General features: G+C 38.8%; 1 protein-coding gene across 2 annotated transcripts; it reads left to right on the forward strand.

Moving 5' to 3' along the window:
* Positions 1-1,752: 1,752 nt before the first annotated feature.
* LOC104610601 (uncharacterized) lies at positions 1,753-26,150 on the forward strand. 2 transcript variants are annotated; one of them, XM_010277305.3, is made up of 16 exons: positions 1,753-1,974; positions 3,108-3,517; positions 3,674-3,899; positions 4,057-4,302; positions 4,400-4,515; positions 4,931-5,029; positions 5,119-5,206; positions 6,426-6,655; positions 7,766-7,950; positions 8,150-8,349; positions 22,852-23,184; positions 23,307-23,408; positions 24,216-24,513; positions 25,022-25,170; positions 25,259-25,543; positions 25,861-26,150. In XM_010277305.3, the coding sequence occupies exons 2-16, from the start codon at positions 3,264-3,266 to the stop codon at positions 26,050-26,052; spliced, it is 3,003 nt and encodes a 1,000-aa protein (XP_010275607.1). In that variant the 5' UTR covers positions 1,753-1,974; positions 3,108-3,263; the 3' UTR covers positions 26,053-26,150. The 2 variants fall into 2 exon arrangements, with proteins under 2 accessions (XP_010275607.1, XP_088745575.1); XM_088889449.1 differs by lacking the exon at positions 3,108-3,517 and having other exon boundaries at positions 1,869-1,974.
* The last annotated feature ends 978 nt before the right edge of the window (positions 26,151-27,128 follow it).

Raw genomic sequence — 27,128 nt, forward strand, 5'->3', positions numbered from 1 at the left:
TTCTTTTTTTTTTCTTATAAATTTTATCATATTTTATGTTTGAAACAGTAAATTTGATAGATAATAAATAAAACAGCATTAGTTAAAAATGTTTTACTTATTAACATATAAATAGTTTAGCATTTTTGTATAAAGGTTATATTATCAAAATTTAACTTTTAAGTTATTATTTAAATAAACAAATATATTTTTCAATATAATTAGTAGGTCTGTTGGGTCTGGAGCCGACTATTAATCTGGATGGTTCTGGGTATGTGATTTTGTCCCAATTTAGGACTAAATCTACTTATACCTAACCCATTGACAATTGTCCTATAGAGAGAGAAAGAGAGAGAGAGAGAGTAGGAAGTAAAGGTTCGTGTTCCTTTATCCGTGTGAATCTAGATTGGACATGGAGCATAAAATTGATTAATAATTGGTTCAGGACTGGTTCTACCTAGACCTAATTCAGACCTAAGGTGTTATCATCCCTAAGTCAATTGAACATAGAGCATGAAACCGACCTATTACTTATGGTCCATGGGGTCGGGTTGGGATCAGAAGTTGGAGTCCGGATCACCTGCCAACAAAACACATTCCAACCCTTTACCAACATGATCTCACACTTTACATATCATACATGGCAGGTCCCACTTTAATGGTGCACCCCAGTATCATGGTGAGATGTGCAGTGTGAGATCAGGTTGGTTGGTAGAGGGTTGGAACGTGTTTTATTGGCAGAAGATCCTAACTTCGGCAGTTGAGTGTTAAATACCTAAGCTGACCATCCCAAGAAAAATTAGTCTAAAGTGCTTTTTGGGTCGGGTGAAGCCTTCCAAACCGAATCCATCCAGTTGGAAATCACCCAACTCCAGTAGGGTCATTGAGGTGGGGACAGGGGACAACAGTAGTACGATGGGGAAAAATCTTTGGCTGTTGGGAGCCAATAGCTTTTCCTGTTGAGAGAGTTTCTGAGTTGGTCACGTTACCATGAGAGTGGGCAAATTAGTAATTGCCCATTGATTTATTTTGCATGGTTTTCAAAACCAGACCAGAAAAACTGGGAACCATGACCGGTTCCGTTTTTTCCCAAAACTGGATTTTCTCCAAAAACCATTGCTTTTGGTCAGCAAATCACTGACCCTAGCGATTAACCATTTGAACCGTTCGAACTATTTTGATCATTTTTAAGTTTTTTTATTTTTTTTAATTTTTTGTCAGAACGGACTGACTATTTGATTTGAATGGTTGGACCATTCGACTCAGAAACCAGATCCTAATCAGTTCGTTCTTCAGATCAATTTTAAAAACTTTATTATTTTGAGTAAAAGCAAAAGCATGCTCCTAAACGGTGAACTGCCGTGAACGTGCCCAACCGAGAAATTCTCTCAACAGAAAGGCTGTTGGCGCCCCGCCCCCAACAGCCAAAGTTAACCCGTACGATGGGTGTGTGGACTTAGGCGGTTAGCCAAAATAAAGTGAACCGTCAGGATCAGATGATTGCATGCATCTGCGTGACAATGGGAGGAGCAGCTACTCGCCAAGCAGGAGGTGGGTCCACCATTCACCTACCACAGAAACTGTTATAGGTCGAATTCTCTATGGTTCTACTCGTGATACTGGACCATTCACAACTCACCACATCATCTCCATAATATGGGATCCACCGAAATGATGACGAGGCGTATTATGATTGGCTAGTTACCCTCCGGTTCGCGAAGAGAAATGGAAGGAGGGAGTCGTTAAACAGAGAATTGAATACACAATGAGACCAACAATTAACAAAATATAGAGAGAGAGAGAGAAAAGGAGAAAAAGGAAGAGGAGTCTTGTGGAAGTTGGAAATTGGAAGCGAACATGAATGGGGGATGAGAATATGCCGTTTTGCGATGCCAAAGCCAAACCGCTCTGAGAAATCCAATTTCCTTCTCTTAAAAGCTCACATGCTCCCCCCTTTCCATTTCTCCTTCTCGTATCTCTTCTTCCCTCGTTCAGGTATCTCTCTCTCTCTCCCCTCTCTAGTTTACATCTTTCTGCATTATATATTCAATTGGAGGTTGCTTCTTTGAACTGGAAACTGGAGCTGGAAAGATTGGCTTCTTTTAAGCAGTAATTTGGTATGCGAAGCAATCATGTCCTCTGTGTGTGTGTGTGTTCACTTTTTGTTTTCTTCTATTATATACTTTCCTTTTGGGTTTTGGTTTGGTCTAGACTCTATAGAGTTCAACATTGGGGGAGAGCCCTATTGTTTGCTCTGGGTCTTGGTCTCTGGTTTTCTCCCTCTATGTTATTTCCTGTTTGAAACACCTCTGAATTAAAGCCCTAGTCTGATCTCCTGTAAGTGCTTAAGAACTTTGAACCATCTCAATTAAGGAAAAAAACCTCACAATCGTTACATGAAATTGATATAAGAATTTTGTTATGCAACTCTAAGTAGTACTGGTGGTAATGGTGATGTGCTAATACTTAAAACCTTTCCTTAAGACATCCTGGCCGTTTACCTGAATAACATTAGTGCAACGTGGCGGTTGGGTTTTGGTTAGAATCTCTGTTCATTTACCGTTCTTCTTAAATGCATTATTTACTAAAAAATATTTCGTTGATGATGTGACACGATACAAATAGGTCCCCCAAAACAGTTCAGCCTACATGAATAAGAGAAAAATTGCATTCTTCAGGCCGTTCTTGTTGTTGAGTCCAACAAGGCTGCGAGGCTGTTGAGTTGCTATGCTCCTCCATGTTTCAACCATCAATTTAGTTTGATGGCTAAGTATCATATTTTAAAGTTCCCTAGATGTTGATGTATGTTTGAATGGGATGATACTATGAATGTGAGCTCAGTAAATGTTTGAAGAATAGATCACTTGTGAGGTATTTGTTTTCTATATTATTTTCAGTGTATAAATTGACCTATGTATGAGTGAGATCATACCAGCACTAATGCACCGGATACCAAATTGATCTTCATATATGGATACTGTGTGTAATTGTTCTTACATTCTAACTGAATTTGTACCCATGTTAAAAGTGCATTCACTATTTTAAATTTCCGCATTTGCACCTGGAATTGTAGACTGATCTTACTGGTATGAAGATTATTCTCTTATAGATTTTGTATGTGGATTCAGACTCAAGGTTGGAGAGCTTTTACTTAGGCTGGTTGTGCAACCAACTGGGTTCAGTTCATCTGCAAGTATTTGAAGCAAGTGATTTAACGTGAACAGCTGTAGAAGTGGTTGATGGGCTCCAATTAGTAGTCTCTTGGTTTACTGGATATTCTCAAAATGGAGAGGGTCAGGATGATTCTGACTCCTGCATATCCATATCCACATGAACATTCACGTCATGCTATAATTGCAGTAGTGGTGGGGTGTTTATTCTTTATATCATCTGATAACATGCATACACTTATACAGAAGTTAGACAACAATATCAAATGGTGGTCAATGTACACATGTTTACTTGGTTTTTTCTACTTCTTTTCATCTCCATTTATAGGGAAGACAATTAAACCAAGCTATTCAAACTTCAGTAGGTGGTATGTGATATTCTCTAAAGACCATAATTATCTGCAATTGATTTTGCGTTTCTAGTCCTTATTTGTTGTTCTTATTTAGTTTATAACTTCAGGGAGTTACTTCAGTGGTAGGGTAGCAGTTGGTGTTGCTAACTTTAGGTGTTGATTTCTTTCCAGGTACATAGTTTGGATCTTAATTGCAGCTCTATATCATCTTCCAAGTTTTCAATCAATGGGAGTGGATATGAGGATGAATCTCTCTCTATTCTTGACAATATATGTCTCATCTATTCTGTTTCTTCTTGTTTTCCATATTTTATTTCTTGGCCTCTGGTATATTGGATTCGTTGCTCGTGTGGCGGGAAAACAGCCAGAAATCTTGGCCATTATCCAAAATTGTGTAGTAAGCACTGTATCTTCTTTTGGCATTTCACCGTTAACATTTGTTTTAATTTTAAATTTAATTTCTTATGGTTCCACAGGTGAATCTTATCCTTGTCTTGATTTTCTTATCCTAATGCATACTTTATGTGCTAAAAAATATCCTTATCCTTATGCAGGTGATAAGTATAGCCTGTTGTGTATTTTATAGCCACTGTGGCAACCGTGCTATTTTGAGAGAGAAAACTTTTGTAAGGAAAAATTCTAGTTGGTTTTCTTTTTGGAAGAAAGAAGAGAGAAATACATGGCTGGCAAAGTTCCTCCGTATGAATGAGTTGAAGGATCAGGTTTGCTCATCTTGGTTTGCTCCAGTTGGTTCTGCCAGTGATTACCCGTTTTTGTCCAAGTGGGTTATCTATGGGGAGGTATACATGGATGATAGTTTCCCTTGGTAGGATCTTTTGTGTTTTGAGTGTGCCACCTTTTCTGTTCATCTTATTCTACTCATTTTTCTGTTTTCAGTTAGCTTGCAATGGGTCATGTGCTGGTCCTTCAGATGAAATCTCTCCCATATATTCATTGTGGGCTACATTTATAGGTTTATACATTGCCAATTATGTGGTGGAACGATCTACAGGGTATGTAGTGATTTATATTTTTACTATGCAAAATATTGTAAATTCTGACTTTGTTGGACTTACAAAGATCAGAGGAAGGTTTATGTTTGCATTAGGTACTCTTCTACCATTTCATCTAAAAATTACCTACTGCAAACTAGCCTGATTGGATAATTTTTACTATCAAGTAGATTTACTTTGACCATCTTATATCTGGTCTAGGAAAATCTCAGGATGTGCAGATGGACAAGATCCTGCAATTTAGCTGACTTGGAATCTATATTTATGTACTTTTTGTCACAACTATCAATACAGATCTTTTTTTTTCCTGATCACTTGCCATCACTGACTAACTATCCTAATCCTTATTAGTTAACTCAGACACCATAGCCATCAATAGCTTTACTTATTTATTCATGATCTTGGAAATTGGCAGATGGACTCTTACTCATCCTGTGTCAGTTGAGGAATATGAGAAATTGAAGAAGAAGCAATTAAAACCTGATTTCTTGGATATGGTTCCTTGGTATTCGGGGTATGTATTAGTTAAATTCTGATCATCTTTTACATGAAGAAAAGAGGTTCATTACCAATCCTGACAGCACTGGCAGCGATATGTTGCAGGACGTCTACTGATCTCTTCAAGACAGTTTTTGACCTTCTGGTATCTGTAACTGTATTTGTTGGTCGTTTTGATATGCGTATGATGCAGGTATATTTCATTATATCCATTGTAATAAATTCCCTTTTTTCCTACTGTAAATAGTAAAAAAACTAAGAAAAAACCTGGCTTCAACCATTATAAGCCTACCTCCCAGTTTTTTGAAACTCAGGAAACATCTCTTATAGTACATACACACTTCTTTGAAAGTAAGGATAATTAGTATTGTTGTGGTTGGAGAGAAAGGGGAAAAAGTCCATTCAGAGCTAATATGTGGTCTTAACTGCGATTCATTAACAAGGATGTAGAAGACAACATAATGTTGTTCTGGATAGAATCTAATGGTGTAAGAGGATTTAACAGAATTTTAATGTTGTCTTTACTAAAATTATAATTGGAAGATTTTCATGAAACTTTGTATGCATGAGGTGTGAGCCTCTAGGCATGAGGCTTAAGCGATGAAAAATATAGAAACATGCATAGTAGAAGTATTATGCAGAGAAAACATATAATTGAATAAATGATCACATAAACAAAAGAGTTGAGGATGTGAGGAGCTTTAGAGAAGGCCATAATACATATAATTACTACTAAGAAACTCTGAATGTTAAATAATACCTCTATATCTATATATATACCTACACAAATGGAATCTTAAGTTGTGATAATTGTGCATTGACCTCAAGGAATAAATCTATGCTTTTATAAAAATTTATTAATAATTTAATCCATTTTATTTTTAATACTATATTCTTTTTTTCTCTCATCTCTGTATATTTTGAATTTTTACCTGTGGAGGTCCAAAAGAAAATTTGTGCAACTTCTCTAGAGAGAATTTCCTTTCTAGAGCAATTATTTAGATCAAGATTTCTAAGTATGTTATTTTTTTGCACTAAGCTTTATTATGGCCCTGGGGTTTTAAACTATTTTAGTATTTCAGCACAATTATCTTATAATTTTTATTTGACTTGAATCAATTAATAAATGAAATGTTTATATGTTTCTTATTAGTAATGTCTGTGAATCTCTCTTTCTCTCTCTCTCTCTCTCTCGTTTCGCCAAATATATGTTTTTCCATGTGTTCTTTTTTGTTACATTTTATGTTTTTATGACTTTTTTTTTTTTTTTTCAAATGAGTAATACACTGAACTTTATGGTTTTTTATGACTTTTGTGAAAAGCATATTCTTCTCTTTTTTAATGTTTTCTGCAAGATAGCTCTATTATGTGAATAAAATTTATATTTCAGAAATTCCTTTCTTTTATATCAGGCTGCAATGAGCAAGGTTGAACATGGTGTTGAAGAAGGCGATCTTTTATATGATCATTTTAGTGAAAAGGAAGATATTTGGTTTGACTTTATGGCTGATACAGGAGATGGTGGAAACTCATCCTATGCTATTGCTCGACTACTTGCCCAGCCTTCTCTTCGTCTCTATAATGATGAATCTGTGCTTGTCCTACCACGTGGAGACTTGCTTCTTATTGGAGGGGATCTTGCGTAAGTTGGTCCTTCTTTCCCATTTATGCTCCTTATAGGGGAAGAAATTGAATTACAAAAGACCAGTACTTGATCAGCTACCCATCAATGGAATGCTTGCCCATTTTATGTTGTTTTCTGTGATCTAATTGTACAAGTACCATGATTTCCTATATGGATGATAATAGAAAGGAATAGTTATTGTAACTTTGATGAAATTAATATCTGAATCTCAAATAATTGTTATATGGCCAAATTTCAAACCTCTATTTGGGTGATCTAGAATCTTGAGGATTCAAGCTAAAAGGCTTTGAATCAATAAACATTGATGATTTAGACTGATTTCAAACCTGCCAATTTTCAGAAAACTGGCAATCTGAAGGAATTTTATCCTCACAAAGACACTACAGAAATTTACTAAGTTTACTCTTCTTACCTTAACACTTAGGGACCATTTGATATTGACTGAAATGGCTGAATCGAATAGCTTAATTTTTGTCTTTTAGTGGGTAAAGTAATTGAGTAATAAAATACTCAAGGGTATAGTAAACAACCCAATTTCAGCTTCTGCCATTAAGGAGCTTACAACCTCCTTAATAATTTATTCACTAAAAGGCAAGACAATAAGTCATTCAGTTCAGCCAATTTAATTGTTATCTAATGTCCCCTTATCTTCATTGAATGATGTAATAAAAGCTCAGATAAATTGGCTACAATTAATGATTACTGTCATTTTTCCAATATGCCCAGCTGAGAATTCCAGTTTATGATATCTTGATGTTCGACTGCAATTTTTTAACTCCATCCTAACCAATCTCTTGATCATTCTCATGCTCTAATTCCATTAACCCAAGCGACATAAAAGCTCCTCTAGGGTTTAATGCTGAGACCAGGTTGTTTTTTTTATATGCTCCATGTATTTGATGTTTGTCATGTGCACGATCAGTTGATCCAATTTTGTTAAACAGATACATTAGCCAATTAAACTTATTTTTTGTTGACAAGATTTGACAAAGTTCTATTTTATTTTATTTTTTGATCAGTAAGATTTGAGAAAGCTGCATTACTATATAATGCCATCGATTTCTTTAACTTTCTGGTATGAAATTAATTTTCTACTACCTTTTGCAGATACCCTAATCCTTCTGCATTTACTTATGAGAAGCGTCTTTTTCGCCCTTTTGAGTATGCTCTCCAGTCGCCATCTTGGTATAAACCAGAGCATATAGCTGTAAACAAGCCAGAATTACCTTGTTCAGCGTCTCAACTGAAGTGCTATGAGGGACCTCAGTGTTTTATTATTCCTGGAAACCACGGTTGGTGATAGCTTTCTGCCTGAATTTTCTTAAAATAAATTTATGGATATTTATCACCAATTGTTGTTTTAATCGGTTGACTTCTCTGTGTAATAGTTGTAGTAATTCTCACTCCCTTAATTGATAATCTGTTCTCAGTCTTGATGTAGTAAAGATTATTGTTATGATGTTTATCTAGCTGAGGTTCACTTTGTTGCAGATTGGTTTGATGGACTTCATACTTTTATGAGGTATATATGCCATAAAAGTTGGTTGGGTGGGTGGTTTTTACCCCAGAGAAAAAGTTATTTTGCTTTGCAGCTTCCAAAAGGATGGTGGATATTTGGTCTTGACCAAGCTCTTCATTGTGACATTGATGTGTACCAATTCAAATTCTTCTCTGAACTAACAAAAGAAAAGGTATTATCTATGAATTTGCTTTGATACCAGCTTATACCTTCAGGAGATGGTTTCAATGCACAGATAGGCCGAATTGTATTTGCATATAACATGAATAGATGAAATTGATGTTGGTTCTAATTAATTTTTAACATAAACAAATAGTTTCTTGTTATAGTACTAGTTTTTCACCAATTTGTGTAATTAAAATGGTTAGAGATTTGGCCTTTTACAGTGCGGTTCAGCCAACAATTTGACTGACACACACTTGCTTTAAAATTTACAGTATGCTGGAAAAGTACATGATCATTGTTTGCTATCAAATGATATTGTTTCCTTAATTTGCCTTTATTTTTATAGCTGAATAGCAATTTGGCATCCTATTATGTCATTTGATATTTTAACTGTCATGGTGATATGTTATCCCTAGACTGAATATGTTGATCGGTGAGCCCCTTGATTGACTACACTCTGAAGGAGCATCCTGTACCATGATAGTCTGAGACCATCTTATGGCCTCTGATATATTTTCCTAAGACTATACCATGTGAAGCCCATGTCTTTAATGCTGTTAGCCTTATATACAAGTAAAAAAAAGGAATGATGTCTTGAAAAAGATATGTTGGTCTGGTCCTATAGGTATCTAAATGTCTATAGATGCTAATTCTAATTGAAATTCTGAAGTGTTACTTTATATCTTGGCCATAGTTAATCATCTTAGCCATTATCATCTAAAGGCTAGAGAGGCTTACCTTAGTTTTATCCTACATTGAAGACATGAACACATTTCCACTCTATCAAAGGCCATAAACTTCTATCAAATTGTGTGCTTTCAGATCTTTTTGCACTAAATCCAATTCCTGTGCATCAGTCTAGATTAAAAATAATTATGCCTTTAGTTCTTGAGTTTTTTTCTTTAATTGCTGAAGCCTTTATTAATTTAAGCCTTTCATATGTTTTTTGGATGGCATGGCCGTCAAAAATCAAGAGTAGAGAGCCTTTTAAGGTTGTTTCCATGACATGATTGATGAGTATACAGCTTTTCATCATGGTCATGATTTGAAGCGTCTACACATTTTCTAGTGTTTCCACAACAAATTTGCATTTCTATGGGTACTGACACAAACTATTACTGGAACATATCTTGACATAGTACTCAGTATATACATTACAATCTTTAATATATTTTCAGCAAATTTACTTTGTTAATTATATTAATAATAGATTTTCAGTTCACATATATGTTGTTTTAATGTGATTATATTGTCTTTAAACCCATTATATTTTCATGTTTATCATTATAGATGACTCTTTCTCTTTTTGTTTTCCTTTATAAAATATTTTCAGTTGTATACAATTTAATAAAATATAGTCAATGCTTTAATATTTTGTACTTTTATGAAGGATAAACAATATCATAGCATAAGAAGAATATTTATATAAAAATCATAGCTTTTATCTTAAACAAAACATAATCCACTATAGTACTATATAATAATTTTTTAAACCTTTTAGTTTATTCTAAGTGGAGGAAGATGCCATCTTAAAATGGTATAATCATTTTAAAAGCACTATTTTTATTAATTTATAATGATGTAACCATTTAAAAGAATATACCCTTTTATAATTAAAAAATATATTAATAAAAAAGTGCCAAAGGTTAGGTCTGTATCTAGTCCATCCTCCTCAAGAGCATAGATAGCTAGGATCAACATTAGGTAATGACCTTTATTAATAAATATTTTCATATGTTAATATTTATAACATTATGAAATATTTCCAATAAATCTACATGGAATTTCCAATATTCCTGACAAATTTCTTATTTTTAAGTGGTTGATATTTCCATTGAAACCAGCATTCTAAACCCTGATCATAGCATGGTTTTCAAAACAGGAGGGGTTAAGTATCAATCAATCTGTAACTGTATAGAATTTGAACAACATGAGGGAGAAAGTGAAGTGGCAGAGGATCATGAGTTCATCACATGCACTCATGAAAAGCCAAACAAGTAGTAATTTTTACTTATAAAGTTATAATTTGGAGAGAATACCCACCCTCATACTAATACCAAGAATACTAGTGATGAGGTGGGGGAAGTGGCTTTGATATGATATTCATAACAATCAGTTTTTCATAGGGACCTAATCAAAGGATCCTTGCATGCTCAAAGACATAAAACAGTAATTTGGGAATTGTTTCAAACTTCTCCATTAAGTCCCTTTTGAGGTGTACCGCAAGAAGATCAACACCATTGACATGCTACAAAAAAGAAGACCTCTCTTATGCTTATCCCCAAATTGGTGAAATCTATGTAAATCCAATGAAGAATCTCCATTTGCAAGGAGGATCTTGTTGGAAAAGGACCACCTCCCTTTTGGTTTGAAAACATGTGGTTGTGTCATCTGGGGTTCATTCAAAAGATTAGAGAGTGGTGGGGGGTGAGCAGCCCAAGAGTTGAATGGAGAGGGATGAGATTTCATAGGAAGTTGCAAGACGTAAAGTCCAAAATCAAGGAGTGGAGCATTCTGGAGTTTGGGAGGATTAAAGAGAGGAAGGTATCATTGATTAACCAAATTGAGGAATTAGATAAAAAGGAGAGGGATACCTTTGATGAAAGAGATAAAGAAACAAGATGATCCTTGAGGAAGCAATTGGAAGATGTTCTCCATAAGGAGGAAATAAGTTGGAGACAGAATCAAGGCATAAGTGGATTAAGGAGGGGGATAGAAATACCAAATTTTTCTATGCAATGGTTGTTAGAAGAAGAGGAATAATATCTCAAGATTAGTGGCTGATGGGGTTTCTTTAACACATCAAAATGAGATAGCAGGGGCTTTTAAAGAACATTTTAGATCAATCTACATAAGACCTTTAAGGGAAAGAGTATGGCTTGAGGGGATTGATTGCTCGAGGATCCCAAGTGAAATGAAGAGCTGATTGGAGAGGAGATTTGAGTAGGGGAAATTAGGGAGGCCGTCTCCTCCATGGATAGATGAAAAGCACCAAGACTAGATGGTTTCACAATGGCCTTCTACCAAGGTTGCTAGGATATTATGGAGGAAGATCTGTTGGGAGTGTTTGAGGAGTTTTATGAAAGAGGAGTAACTAATCTAGGCCTTAATTTGACTTTCATTGCTTTGGTACCAAAGAAAAGTGATGCAACACATCTTCGTGAGTTTAGATCCATTAGCTTGGTGACCAGTCTCTATAAAATTATAGCTAAGGTCTTTATCTTTGAGGATTAGGGTTGCTCTCCCTTTTATTATCTCTCCAAATCAGGGTGCTTTTGTAAGGGGTAGGCAAATAATTGACCAAATCCTAATTGCTAATGAATGTGTGGAGGATTTCAAAATAGCTAGGAAGAAAGGCTTTTTTTGTAAATTGATTAGGAGAAAGCTTATGATATGGTGGATTGGTCCTTGTTGGAAGTTGTGAGGAATTTTGGATTTGGGGAGAGATGGTGTAAATGGATAAGAGGATGCGTTAAGACCTATCATTACTCCTTGTTGGTGAATGGAACTATGGTGGATTTCTTCCCAACCTTAAGAGGGATTAGACAAGGAGATCCCCTATCTCCCTTTCTTTTCACTCTGATTGTTGTGGTCCTCAAAATGCTTATTGCTAGGGCAGACTCACATGAGTTGTTGAGGGGTTGGAAGGTTGGTCGTGGCAATGTTCCAATTACACATTTTGCAATGTGCAGATGATACTGGATTAGGAATCTCAAGTTGATAGTATAACTTTTTAAGTTAATTTCCAATCTCAAGGTGAACTTAGACAAATGTTGCATTGTGGGTGTTAATATGGAAGAAGGGGAGATACTGGAGCATGCAAACATCTTGGGATGTGAGGTGTCATAATGACCGCTGAAGTATTTAGGACTTCCTTTGGGGGATAATTCAAAAAAGAACAGCTTTTGGGACCCTGTAGTAGAAAGATTTGTTAAGAGACTTACATTTTGAAAGAAAAGCTATTTTATGTCTTTAAGGGGAAGGATCACATTAATAAGAGCTACATTGGAAAAGTTGGTGAGGGACTTCTTGTGGGAACCAGGGGAGGAGAAAAAGACCATAGAGTTAGTTGGGAAATGGTGAGTAGAAGCAAGAAGTTTGGTGGGTTGGGTTTAGGCAATTTACGAAAGAGGAATATGTCTTTATTGGGAAAGTGGCTTTGGAGGCTTCCTATTGATAAGGACAAGCTTTGGGCTAAGATAGTGATTGGCATCCATAGGCTTGCAACTGATGATTAGGATGCTGAATTACTGATGGAGGATACTAGAGCCTCTCCTTGGAAGGCCATCCATGCTATCCTCTCATCTTTCCTATCTTTTGTTAGGTATGACCTTTGTTCTGGTAACCTTATAAAATTTTGGGAATTGGTGTGGGTGGGTAATCTATCTTTGAAAGAAAAATTCCCCTCTGTTTTTGCCCTGTCAAGATATAAAGGTAAACCTATCTCCTCTTTCGTGGTTCCTTCAAGCTTGGCGAATGGTGTTGATTGGGATTTAGGTTTGAGGAGGGGTGTGAGGGATTTGGAAATTGATTATGTTTTGGACTTGCTTCATATCCTTAATGGGGTTTACTTGGATTCATCTAAACTTGACAGTTGTATTTGGACCCTATCCTCCTTTGTTGTCTTTTCTTGTGCCTCTTCTTTAAGGTACTGATTCAACCTTTTGACTCTTTGGGAATACCTTTCTCGGTGAAGGAGGTATGAGGTAACCCCATCCCCCCGAAAGTTGGAGGTTTTACTGGAAAGAATTAGTACTTGGGATTTACTCCAAAGAAAAAGAACTAATAGGCACTTATCCCCACACTGGTGTTTTATGTGTAAGGCTAGTGGATAAACTTGCTTTCACTTATTGATCTCCTTCCCTTTTTGTAGCTTTTATTTGGGAGTGGTTTTTCTCGTTGTTAGGGTGTAGGTGGTCCCCCCGGCTAATATGCAAAGCTTATTTGCTTCTACTTTCTTGAGATGGCCAAAGAAAAGGGGGCGAGTGTTATGGAGATGTGTAAGGGCGGCTGGTGAGTTGGACTGTATGGAAAGAAAGAAATGCAAGACTAGTCTTAGACAAGGAAAGAAGAAGAGAAGCTGTCATTGAAAGCATTATGGTGAGAGCGGTTCATTGGGTAAAATCTATGAAGATGTTTGCTGATTTCTCAACAGGTGATATCATGAACAAATCCAATATAAGCCCTGCTTTGTCTCCTCCAATAGTTGTCTACATCGAGCTGAACTTTGATGGGAGTAATGCAGGAAATCCAGACCCATCAGGTATTGGGGGGGGGGGGTGTTTAGGATGGTGAAGGCAAGACCATTGGTCTATATTCAGGCCTAATTGGAGTAGGTGGCTCCCTAAGGGATGATGTTATGGCTGTCATGGAAGGACTGCAAAAGACAAAAGATTTGAATGTGAGAAAGCTGATTATAGAAGGTGATTCAAAACTGGTATTGGAGTGGTTGCAAAAGGAAGAAAAGGTTTTTGGATTTTCAATAATGAAAAAAAGAAATTCAAGTGGATGGCTCAAGATATGGAAGTGCAGTTCAGTGGGGTTTAAATGGCAGCAAATGGTCTTGTTGATGTCTTAGAAAAACAAGGGGTGGGGAGGAACCAGTTGTTTTAGGCTCAATTGTAATGGATTTTAGCCTGTGGAGAGTTAAGAAAGTTCACCTCTCCCTATCTTGTAATTTTTAAATATTTCAAATGAAATTCTGTTATTGATAAAAAAAGAAAATTGTTACCACTTACTAATATCCTGTCCTTTTTCTGTAGAAATTTTTAGGATTGGCTTTTCTCTTTGTTTAGTTGCAGGTGGTCCTTGCCAAAGGAGGTAGATAAGCTTTTTGATCCTTCTACCTTTGTCTGGCCTAAAAGGAAGGGAAGGATTATGTGGAGAAGTGCTAGAACAGTGATAATATGGATTCTGTTGGAAGAAAGAAGTAACAGAATTTAATCTGGAAAGGAGAGAAGCATACAAGCAGTAAGAGATTGTGTATTGCTGAGGGCGATGCATTGGCTTAGAACCCTGGATTCTTTGATGATATCTGGAGAAATTGGGAGGCAGTGGCAAGAAGCTCTTCCAAAAAAGAGAAAGAAAAGATTTTAAGGGAATACCAACTGAAGACTATGTGAAACTAAACTTCAATGGGCGTAGTCAAGGCAACTTGGGCGCTTTAGGCATAAGAGGGGTGCTGAGAAATAAAGAAGGGATAATTGAAGCAAAGAGAGGGTGCTGAGAGGGTGAGAGGGTGAAGCAAAGAGAGGGTTGCTGAGAGGGTGAGAGGGTGAGGACATTGGCTTCTGAAGAGTTAAGACCAAACCATGCTATGGAAGAGAAGTGAGAAGGTGAGAGGGTGAGAGGGTGAGGAACTGAGTTTCATTTTCATCTGTTGCCATTGTCTGAGATGGTGAGAGGGTGAGAGGGTGAAGCAAAGAGAGGGTTGGTGAGAGGGTGAGGAACTGAGATGGGAGAATTTGTGGAGGTAGGCCATTGGAAAAAAGCTTTGAAGATTGAATCTAAGGAGCTCCTATTTGAGGAACTGAGATTAAATTGTCAGCTGAGCTTGAAAATCAGGGAAGCAAAGAGAGGGATGGTGCTGTTAGAAGGTTTGGGGGTAATTGAAGGGCTCAAGGAGTTTGTGGAAGGTGCAAGTAACAAAGGCAAGCAAAATAGTTGGAAAGAGCTTCTCTCAGAAACTGGAAGAAGGTTTGTAGTAGAGTGTAAGAGAAACCTTAAGGGTTATTTTATATCTTTGACAGAATTCTTTGGCAAAGGAAGAAAGCAGATGGTCTGCCTACCAGAAGGAAGAGTCAGGGCTGGAAGGCAGTCCATGGGGTCTTATGTGAACTGCTGCAAATACAGAATGGGAGTAAATACAGAATGGGAGTAAAAAGGAAGATGAGCACTTCTACTAGTCTGGTGAGAAATAATAAGCAAGAGACTCTATTAGTGACAGCTGGGGCAGGCAAATACAGAATGGGAGTAAACATACAGAGAGGAGATTGGGAGAGTAAGCTGATAGTTAAAGCTTCAGCTCATATACTAGACTGGAGGAAAGTTGCAGATCTATTAATAGCAAGTTTAAAGCTGAAGAGTACGTTTATTTTAACACCCTTTGAGAAGGATAAGGCTGTGCTGGATCTGCTGGAGAATAGAGTAGAGATTGAGGCATTAAATATCCAAGCTGCTCTTGGAAGCTTCACAGTATCAAAATGGTGTCCGGGATCAAACTCCAAAGATTTCTTTGTTGAAGATGGAGTGATGGTACGTCTCTTAGGTCTTCCCTTTAACTTGTGGAAGCAGGAAGTTGCTGAAGCCATTGCTTTGATGTGTGGAGGATCTTTAGGAGGTGCCTTTTGGGGAGACCTTTGTTCAGCCTCCATTCTATTGAATGGTGTAAAACCTGAGGAGATTCCTTGAAAGATTGAGGTGCTAGTTGAAGGGCTTTGCTATTCAGTGTGGCTGGTTTCATCCTTTGAATCGGTGCTCTGGAAGGAGGCTCGTAGGGAGGGAGATGAGAAGGTTGAAGAAGAAGTACTGCGTGGCAAGAAGGGATTGGTTGATTCAAACAAGAAAAGATCTTTCACAAAAATGGAAAAACCAAGACTAGAAAAACAAAAGGGTAGCACTCAGGGGGTGGGTTTTATGCGTGTGGGAGCAGTGAACAGCCTGGAGGGTGGCAGGTCCTTTGCACAGGTTGTAACCGGCGCCAACTTGACCTGTTTGAACAAGGAAAAGGAGCCGGTCCAAGGAAGAACTGGATCTAGACCGGATAAAACCAAACCGAGTGCGTGTGACTCTTTTAAAAGTCACGTGAGGTCGTAGTGGCTTAAAAATGGGCCAGAGCCAAAGCCCATTCGAAAAGTCTTGGGTGCGATTAAAGGCCCATTTGGGTCAGCGGGCCCGATCCAGTGGTTTAAGAAGGCGCGTGAGCCTTTAGTAACTCACATGACTGGGGACACGACTAAGATAGACGATGCTAATGGTCTATCATCGTCCCCAATCGCGAGACAAAGGGGGGAACACGCGCAGTGCCGAAAAACAGAGAAGTTGCTCGACTTGCGGTGGGTTTCCCGACGAAGGCTGAAGGAGTTTAGCTCCCTGCGGCGCTCCTCAGAGAAGCCGAAGCCAAGTTACGTTAAAGGAAGACCTGAAGAGAAGGAAGACAAGGATGAAGGCTGGGCGCAGTGCAGTGAAGGTGATGAAGACTTAGAGGATTGTTCGGTTGATGGTACTAGCTTGGGCAGTGTAAACGACGAAGGCAGTTGCGCTGGAGGTGACGTGGATGGGTGGAATATTGTAAGTTTATTTTAGGGTGACAAAGGCAAGTGGTACAACCCGTTCCCAAGACCTCAGAGTGTGCAAGGAGGATCAGAAGGGGCAGACCGGGAGAACCGGAAGCAGAGCAGGAACACACCCTCAAGGGGTGAACCAGGGGTAGAGTGGAAAGATCACCAGGGTGACCAAAGGACAGAAGTACTTCCCGACCAACTCAGGGAGATAAATTTTTACCAACCTCTGGAACAAGAGAGGGAGGCAGGGAGCAGTCCTTTTCCATCTTGTCCATCAGTCCCAGGTAACCAAGTGATTTTGGTTTGTGCTACTAATGTGTCTCCAGTGTCTTTGGTTCCAGATTCCGTTCCTGCTCCATGTCCTGTAGCCCATGATTATGTAGCCGAGCCAGCAGATGGGCTCTCCGAGGAGGGAGAGACCGGAAGGAAGGAAGATGGGAAGGTGCCAGAAGGAAGGTTTAGGAGTGAAAAGTCTGGGAAATTATTAAAAGAGTGCTTAAGGAAGTGGAAGGAGAGCTGATCTGGAGAGGGGAAGGGGAGGTAGGAAGAGGGGAGGGGTTAGTGGAGAGGAGGGAAAGGAATGAGGGTAGAGATGGAGAGGACTACGAGGAGAGAGCAGGGTTGGAGGGAGGTAATAGGAAAGGGAGGGTGGATGGAGAAGAAAGAGTAGAGGTGGGACCAGAGGAGAGGAAGAAGGGGCAGGTGGATAGAGATGGAGGGGATCCTGTAGGAAGGGTAGGGCTGGTGGACTTGGTGAGAGAAGACATGATAGCAGAATTTGTAGGGAAGCTAGGGTGCAGATTGAAAGATCTGAATGTGCTGAAAGAAAACTTACAGAAGAGGAAGGAGAAGATCAGAATAAAGAAGAGGAGATTGAGTGAAGTAGAGAGATTGAAGAGAGATGTAGAAGGTGATAAGAGGCTCGGGGTAAAGGGAGACAAAAGGAAAGGGGAAAGTAGTGGTAAGTGGCAAGGGGTTCACCAAGAAGCGGAATGAAGATTCTTAGTTGGAATGTGAGGGGAATTGGGAGTGCAAGGAAGAGGGCGACAATAAAAGAGGTAATCAGACGGTGTGACCCAGACATTGTGCTGCTACAAGAGTCTAAGAGAATGCAGTTTAATGATAAATGGGCAATGAGTGTATGGAAAGCCAAGGGAATTAGCTGGGTGGCTGCTCCCTCGTGGGGTGCTTCCAGGGGGATTGTGACAATGTGGAAGAAGGATGTGGTGGAAGGTCTGGAGGAGTTGATCGGAAAGTACACGATGTCTCTAAAGAGGATGACTATACATGGGTGCTCACAAATGTTTACGGACCGAATGACTATAGAGAGAGAGAGGAGTTGTGGGAGGAACTGGCGGATGTTAGAGGGTTGTGGGATGGGCCATGGTGCATGGGTGGGGATTTCAATGTGATCAGATTCTCGGAGGAGTCCAATAAGGTTAACCAGAGGGCGACAAAAAGCATGAGGAAGTTTAATAGTTTTGTGGATGCTTTTGAGCTTAAAGAGATTCCCCTAGCCCATAAGACGTTTACATGGTCAAACCTCCAATCTAGACCCATTTGCTCTAAACTGGATAGATTCCTGTTCTCTTTGGATTGGGAAGAACATTGGGGAACCTTGGCTTCTAGAGCTCTCCCAAGGGTGACCTCAGATCACTGGCCCATAGTATTATGTAAGGAGGAAAGAAGGTGTGGAGGTCCTATCCCCTTTAGATTTGAAAATATGTGGTTACGTCATCCAGGGTTTACTAACAAAGTGAGGGAATGGTGGCATGACTGTAACCCACTGGTGGATTGGGAGGGGATGAGATTTCATAAGAAACTACAATTCTTGAAAGCAAGAATCAAGGAGTGGAACTTGATGGAGTTTGGGAGGATAGAAGAAAGAAAGGGAGATTTGATGGATAAGATTGAAAGCCTTGACTCTAAAGAAGAAAGGGGAGAATTTGGAGAGGAAGACAATGATCTCAGGAGAGATTTGAGAAGACAGCTAGAGGATTGTCTGCACAAGGAGGAAATTAGTTGGAGGCAAAAATCTCGATGTAAGTGGTTGCAAGAGGGAGACAGAAACACTAGGTATTTCCATTCTCTAGCAGATGGTAGGAGAAGGAAGAACTTTATCTCCAAATTGGTAGTAGATGGAGTCGAGTTAGTACAACAAGAGGAGATTGCCAGGGCCTGTGTGGAGCACTTCAAATCTATTCTAAGAAGGCTTGTAAGTAGAAGGGTGTGGGTAGAAGGTCTGGACTGGCCAGATGTAAGGGTGGAGAACAGGAGAAGGCTGGAAAGAAGCTTTACTCTAGAAGAGATCAAGGAGGCTATGTTTTCTATGGATAGAATAAAAGCTCCAGGGCCAGATGGGTTCACAATGGCTTTTTATCAAGATTGTTGGGATATCGTGAAAGATGATCTCTTGCGGGTGTTTGAGGAGTTTTTCAGGAGAGGAATTGTCAATCCGGGTGTGAACTCTACATTTATAGCTTTAATTCCAAAAAAGAAAGATGCATCCCACCCGAAGGATTTTAGGCCAATTAGCCTGGTTAATAGCTTGTATAAGATCATTGCAAAAGTGTTGTCTATGAGGAGGTTGAAGAAGGTATTGCCCGATATCATTGCACACTATCAAGGAGCCTTTGTGAGTGGGAGACAATATACTGATTAGATTTTAATTGCTAATGAGAGTGTGGAGAACTTTAAGAGGAATAAGAAGAAGGGAGTGGTTTGTAAGTTGGACTTGGAAAAGGCTTATGACTTGGTGGATTGGGATTTCTTGAGGAGAGTTTTGACTAAATTTGGGTTTGGGGCTAGATGGTGCAAGTGGATCATGGGTTGTGTCAGGAGTTGTCATTATTCAGTACTAGTGAATGGGACAGTGGTAGATTTCTTTATAGCCAGTAGGGGTATAAGACAAGGAGACCCCCTGTCTCCTTTCTTGTTCATTCTAATTGCGGAGGTTCTGGGGAAACTGATCCACAGAGCAGATGATAGGGGGCTCATTAGAGGCTGGAGAGTTGGGAGGGTGGAAACCCCCCTCACTCACCTACAGTTTGCTGATGACACGATTCTATTTTGTGAAGGCGGTAATGTGAGCTTGATCAGGAACTTGAAGTTGGTGATACAACTGTTTGAGCAAATGTCTAACTTAAAGGTTAACCTTGGAAAAGTTGTATAGTGGGGGTGAACCTGGAGGAGGGAGAGCTCAGGGAGAGTGCTGAACTATTGGGGTGTGAAGTTTCGGGGTGGCTGTTGAACCACTTAGGGTTGCCATTAGGTGATAATCCCATGCGAGAGAGCTTTTGGAACCCGGTGGTGGAAAGGTTTGAAAAAAGACTAGTATCTTGGAAAAAGAATTACCTCTCTCTCGGTGGAAGAATTACACTAATTAAGGCCACGCTTGCTAACTTACCCATCTTTTTCCTATGGTGTTTAAAATCCCAGTGAAGGTCACTAACAGATTAGAGAAGTTTATGAGAGATTTCCTGTGGGAGCCGGGAGAGGAGAAGAGGGATCACAGAGTTAGTTGGGAGATAGTGTGTAGGAGTAAGTCTTGTGGTGGTGTGGGGCTTGGGAGTATCAGGAGAAGGAATATGACTCTGTTGGGGAAGTGGTTGTGGAGGTTCCCTATGGAGAAGGAGAAGCTATGGGCTAAAATAGTGGCAAGTATACATGGGCTGGAGGACAATGGATGGGACGTTGGAATCAGAGCTAGGACCACAAGCAACTCTCCTTGGAAAGCCATTCATGACCTGCTACCAGTTTTCTCCCCTAATATCAGGTATGACTTGAATTCCGGTAATTCCATAAAATTTTGGGAACAAACCTGGGTGGGGAGCGCCCCTTTAAAGGATCAATTTCCTTCTTTGTATGCTCTATCTGATTTGAAAAATGAGTCGATCTCGTCTTTCATCACCCCGTCCTCTTCCACCTCTGGGATTGGGTGGAACTTGGGTTTAAGAAGGGATTTGAGGGACTCAGACCTTGACAGTATTTCGAGCCTTATTGCACTTCTTGATAATGCTGTCTTAGACCCCACTAGGGAGGATTCTAGAATTTGGACACCTACCCCCAATGGCATCTTTTCTTGTGCCTCGTTCTTCAAAGTCTTAAGTCAGTCCACCAGTCCTATCTTCCCCCCTTTCCCTGTTGGTGAGGTTTGGTGCAGAGCAATACCTCCTAGGGTTGGTAGTTTTTGTTGGGAAGCCTATCTGGAAAGAATTAACACTGGTGATCTACTCCAAAAGAAGAGACCCAATATTTGTTTGTCACCTCAGTGGTGTGTTCTATGTAAAGCGGATGGGGAGACTGGTTTTCACCTACTGGTGTCTTGCCACTTTGCGAGGTCAATTTGGGATTGGGCTTCCTCCTTATTTGGATGCAGTTGGAATCCCCCATCGGACTTGCAGGGCCTTTTCTCCCCCACATTTTTCAGGTGGAGGATAAAAAGGGGAAGGATAATGTGGAGAGGACTAAGGGCTGCAGTATGTTGGACATTGTGGGAGGAAAGAAACTCCAGGATATTCTCAGAAATCCAAAGAGTGGCTGAAATATTAGGGCGGTACAGTGGCTGAAATATTTGAAACTATTCACAGATTACACTGTGGATGACATGTTGAGGAAGTGGGGTGAAATTGGAAATTGCACACAGACCAAGTCAGTAATGAAAGTGGTTTGGACTCCCCCACCTAGAGGATTTTTGAAATTAAACTTTGATGGATGCAGTAGGGGAAATCCGGGGCAATCGGGGATTGGAGGTGTTTTTAGGGACGAAAATGGGGTCATCTCTGCCATGTTCTCAGGCCCAATTGGAGTGGGTGACTCCCTTAGAGCTGAGATCCTTGCAGTTATGGAAGGAGTCCGGAAAGCTAAGGAGTTGAACATCAAGAAACTCATAATTGAAGGGGATTCAGAGGTGGTGATAGGATGGCTGACTAAAGATCAAAATGGTTTATGGAAGTATAACAATGAGAGGAGGAAATTCATGTGGCTGGTGCAGGAGATGGAAGTTAAGACATGTTGGGTTAAAAGATCGGCTAATTCCCTAGCTGACGGTTTAGCTAAACAAGGGGCAGAAAGGGATTCACTGTTTTGGGCTTAGCTGTAACTTTAGTGTATTCTGTATTCTTTTCTCTTTTTCTTTCTTTTATGAGGCTCTTAGTGACTCTTGGAAGATAAGTGTGTTTGTCTTCCTCCTGTAAATTTTCTACTGATGATTAATGAAAGTGTTATTGATCAAAAAAAAATAAATAAATAAAGAAGGGATTATCATTGTGCTATTTTGTGGTCCTGTGGGAGTGGAAGATTTTAGGGCGGAATTACTTGCAGCTATGAGAGGGGCACAAATAGCAAGTGAGATGGGCCTAATAAATGTGGAGGTTGAAGGGACAAAACTGGTGATAGGATGGCTGAAGGATCCAGAGTCTATAATCAGGTGTTTTAGGGATGAGATGAAAAGGTTTAGATGGATAACCAGAAACATGAACGTGAAAATCTCTTGGATTAGGAGAACAACTAGTGCTATGACAGATGGGTTAGCTAAACAAGGGGTAAATAGGGACAGCTTGTATCGGGCTTAGTTGTAATTGATATGTCACTATCTTTTTAAATTTTTGTGCGAGAGGTAACACCTCGTGCCTCTCTGTGGGATGCTTGTAATGCCTATTCTCCTTGATATTCAATAAATACTTTGTTTACTTTACTTATAAAAGAAGTCCCTTTTGAGGTAGCAACCTAATAAAAATCTGGAAAGTTGGCCTTTGTTGCATCCCCATGGATCAAATATTACCCCAGAATATTGTTCTTTATCCCTTTCCCACATTGGAAACCTTGGATTGTTTAGATCATAATTCTTAAAATGAGCTGGTCAATCCTCTCCACATGCATGGTACCTTAATTGCAATGTTATTATCCCAGCCAGAATTTTTACTCCCATGTCCTTTCTAAAATGCCATAACCATTTACTATTAATCTATTATTTGATGGACTGCATACCATGATGTTTGAGAAATTATTTTAAAAAGCTGAGGTTTCATCTCTTGCCATGCTTGTGTTCTAATATCATTTGTTAGATCCACTTATAATGTGATTCTACTAATATTGGCATTAATCTAGAAAAAAAATAAAAAATAAAAACATGTTAAGTATTCTGCGTGTTTTCTGCTAAGTTAGCGTTATAAATAATGTGGTTTGTCTATATTGGTCGATTATAAACTATTTATAGTGTTCCCCAGGTTCAAGAGGACGACTCTGTGATTATTATGACACATGAGCCCAATTGGCTTCATGATTGGTACTGGAATGATATCTCTGGTAAGAATGTCTCTCACTTAATACGTGATTATCTGAAGGGGAGGTGTAAGCTTCGAATGGCTGGGGACCTTCATCATTACATGCGCCATTCGGTTGTTTCATCAGATAAGCCTGTTTATGTACAGCATCTGCTTGTCAATGGTTGTGGTGGGGCTTTCTTACATCCTACTCATGTATTTAGCAACTTTAACAAATTCTGTGGAGCGTCCTATGAATGCAAAGCTGCATATCCTTCTTTTGAAGATTCTAGCAGGGTGAGTTTTTTTAGCTTTCCTCTTGGGACCTTAAATGAATTTATGCAAACTTTTCTGTAATGGAAGGTTTCGTAATTGGATTCAGTTCTAAGGTAATGCATTCTGTTTGTAAATTTGTATAGATTGCGCTGGGGAATATTTTGAAATTCCGCAAGAAAAACTGGCAATTTGACTTCATTGGTGGCATCATATACTTTCTATTAGTCTTTTCTATGTTCCCACAGGTGAGTTATATACATTTATACCAAGTTTCTAATTATTCATTTTTCTTGACTTGATGCTGCTTCCTAAGGTTTTATCCTTCATAGAAGAATTGTTCTCTTTTAGCTCCTTGGCTTTCTTTATCTTCTTCTAACCTATGATATAGTGGACCTCTCCCTATAAACCAGTGTTGCATGTACTCTCCTTAACGGATGAAGTGTCCTTGTGTCTGTGTTCAACATGCATCAGCATGGATTATTGAGGAATACTATCCTTTTCTCCTAGCTTCTAATGCATGCAATGAATGCCATTTTTCCCAGAAAATGCTGGTGACGGATACAACTTTTTGGACCTCTTTCTACAGCTATATAATGTTAAAATTTGGAAAATATGGGTCATCTTAATAGAATATACTTTTCTGTAGACATGTATACGAGTCCATGCTTTTTGGTCTTTTCAAGTCAGACTCTTCTATTTGCTTCCGATTTTTGCTCCCAAGTCCTTGTCCATGAAACATTGTTAAGCACATACCAACAAAGTGCTCTTCTTGACACAAATTGGGGCCTCACTGTGTCTGTCACCTTATTTCATGTCAAACCAGAACGCCTGTATCTGTTTATACCTATGTTACTCAGATACAGCAAAGACTTGGCATAGACAAGGTGCTGTACATATATTTTGCACTAAAGTCGATGCCCATTTTGAAGTATTCAGGTAAGGGAGGCTTCCACGGATCATGGTTTGTCAGCAAGAAATTAGTATTGCATACTTTACTCCTAAGATGTAGCCAACTGGATATAATTGACATTTTTTCTTTCTGCACTTTCCAGTGTAGGCTTGACCACATTTTGCAGGAGGATTCTTTTTCTGGTCACCTGAAGAGTTTCTTTAGGACAGTTTGGCAAGCATTTATGTACATGTTGGAACACTCATATGTGTCTTCAACAGGAACCCTGCTATTATTGTTGGTGGCATTTTTTTTTGTTCCATCAAAAATGTCAAGGAAGAAACGGGTTATAATTGGGATTCTTCATGTTTCTGCACACATGGCTGCAGCTCTCATTCTCATGTTGTTGTTGGAATTGGGTATTGAAACATGCATCCGCCATCGGCTCTTAGCAACTTCAGGTTTGTGTTGTGCTTGATTTTATGTATTTCTATGTGCTAATGTGTATCTTAATGTGTCACACTCTCTCTCTCATTAAGTGATAGTTGGATAAAAAACAAAAAGTTCTGTGTATTCCAAATATCAGATTATGAAAGGTAAAGAAAGCATAAAATGTAGGAAAAAGGAGAGCATCTAAATAAGAAGTATCACTTTGTCAGCATGGACTTTCAGGATGGAAATGCATTTTTATGAGAAACAATGTAAGATGATCACTTTTTTTCTGATCCATAAAAAAGAGATGTATTTTTCTGGAAAAGTAACCTCAGTATGAATATAATTATATTACCATTTGACTTGATAAATTGATATGCAGACTGATCTGGTGGGAGTACAATTTTCTGTTTTCATTTAAAATAGAAGAGTTCCCTAAATAATCTTCTTTCTTTCAGAAATTTGTAATTTTCAACTATTATAGATTCTAATACTCTTCTAATTGTAAGGTGCTAATGTCTGACAAGTTTGTTTCAGGATATCACACATTGTATGAATGGTACCGTTCAGTTGAGAGTGAGCACTTTCCAGACCCAACTGACCTCCGGGCTCGTATAGAACAATGGACATTTGGCCTTTACCCAGCATGTATAAAGTATTTGATGTCAGCATTTGATGTTCCAGAGGTGATAATTTAGAAATCCTCCTTTTGTTCCTGAAACTTTCTCATTGTATCCTATTAACCACACTAAATCCACTGGGAGAAACTTTCAGGTCATGGCTGTCACCAGGAGCACCATCTGCAAGCAGGGGATGGAATCACTGTCACGTGGGGGTGCCATCATCTACTATGCATCTGTTTTCCTTTATTTCTGGGTCTTCTCAACTCCTGTGGTCTCCTTAGTGTTTGGCAGCTATTTGTACATCTGCATTAATTGGCTCCACATTCACTTCGATGAAGCCTTCTCATCACTTCGAATTGCAAATTATAAGGCCTTCACCCGTTGCCACATCACACCTGAAGGTGACCTTGAAGTCTTCACTCTTGCAGTTGATAAGGTAATAATCTACCTAGCATACCTGGTGGTGACAATTAGTAAGAAAGCAAACTTAAAAGCGTCAAAAGGTTTGTGAGAATTCACTTTGCCCCAACCTCATAAACTAGGTGCCAGCACTGGAATTTTTTTATTTTTATTTTTTTGATAATAAGGGAAAGCAACACAAAACGAACCAAAACAAAATTACAACACAACGGGTGAAGAGAAACCCCAGGCATTACCTAGGCATAACAACAAAAAAATCGAGCCCCTTGAGCAAGAGTCTTCAAAATGGCTGGACTGGAATTTCGAATATAGCTTACTCGTCTTGATTTGCAGGTTCCTAAGGAATGGAAACTTGACCCTGACTGGGATCGAGAGCCAAAACAACCACAGAGCTATCTGAGGAAGTTCCCTAGCAAATGGTGTGCAGCTGCTTTGCCACAAGACCCAGTTTCTACTGTTAGAATTGTTGACCATTTTATTATTCAAAAAACAACTCCTGCGTCTCCTGTCTCGAAAACAAATTGATTAGCACTTATATTCGATCACTGTGTCATTCACATCTGTAACATCTTTGTAACTATTCATTCCTTAATAGTGAAAAGAGGTAAGTTCAGAGAACATAAGGGTTTCATAATTGAATATTTTGATGGATTAAAATAGAATACACCCAAAAACCCCAATCGATGTTCATGGAGGGTAGTATTATGGACAATTGGACACCTTGATTAGCCTATGTACCTAACGCCCAGAGGTACCTTTATTTTTCTGACCTCTTATTAATTATTTGTAGCCATTTGAATGGTTTAGATTTCATTTGGACACCAACCAAAGACATCTTTCACTAATTTTGTTAATTTGCCCAAGAAATAGGCAATCAAAATTGAATGAAAAAAAAAAAAGAAATTCAGCAAACAAAATGCCTAAGAGAGAAACAGAAGCTGAAACGTAGGAGCTTTAGGATTCACATCTAAGAAAAATAAAATATTGGTCATGTGTAGGGGTGTCAATTGGACTGGATTTGGTACAATCTGATCCAGTCCAATATGAGTTCAGGATAGATGGATCAGGTCCAATCCAATCTGATGAATACTCTAAACCATTTGACCATTCCAATTCAAATATCTGGACTGCCCAATCTCTGTTCATATTGGTTTTATTGTAGATTGGTTCCAACCCAAACCTGGTCCGTTGATACCTATATCCTTGTCTTCTATCAATGAATTGGATATTGGTTTAATCCAACCCAATCCAATATAAATCCATTATGGATGGATCAGGTCTAATCCAATCCAATAAATGCTTTGGACCATTAAAATTGTATAACTCCAATTCAATGTCTTATTGGTTCGTCCAATCAGTTCAAATTAATTCTGATTTGGACGAATCCAACGTAAATCCAGATCATTGACACCCCTAGTCATATTGCCTAGTGTTTTAAAAACCAATATGGAGGCCGAATCATTTTTGTCTCTAGGTTGTGGGTTACCATTTCGACCATCCAATATGTGTATAATATATATTTTAGCAATAAATAATGCTTTAGATATGTTATATGTATTATTATATATTTAATTTATATTTTTAATTCAATTTTTACTTTT

The sequence above is a fragment of the Nelumbo nucifera genome, chromosome 1, assembly GCF_055504915.1.
Source record: "Nelumbo nucifera cultivar China Antique chromosome 1, China Antique-T2T, whole genome shotgun sequence".
NCBI lineage: Eukaryota > Viridiplantae > Streptophyta > Magnoliopsida > Proteales > Nelumbonaceae > Nelumbo > Nelumbo nucifera.

Bases quoted from the DNA above. Each gene is read 5' to 3' on its own strand.
- LOC104610601 (XM_010277305.3), top strand. From the start codon at position 3,264: ATGGAGAGGGTCAGGATGATTCTGACTCCTGCATATCCATATCCACAT. The intron at 6,656-7,765 runs GTAAGTTGGTCC...TACCTTTTGCAG, and splicing joins CTTATTGGAGGGGATCTTGC to ATACCCTAATCCTTCTGCAT. The intron at 25,544-25,860 runs GTAATAATCTAC...CTTGATTTGCAG, and splicing joins TCACTCTTGCAGTTGATAAG to GTTCCTAAGGAATGGAAACT.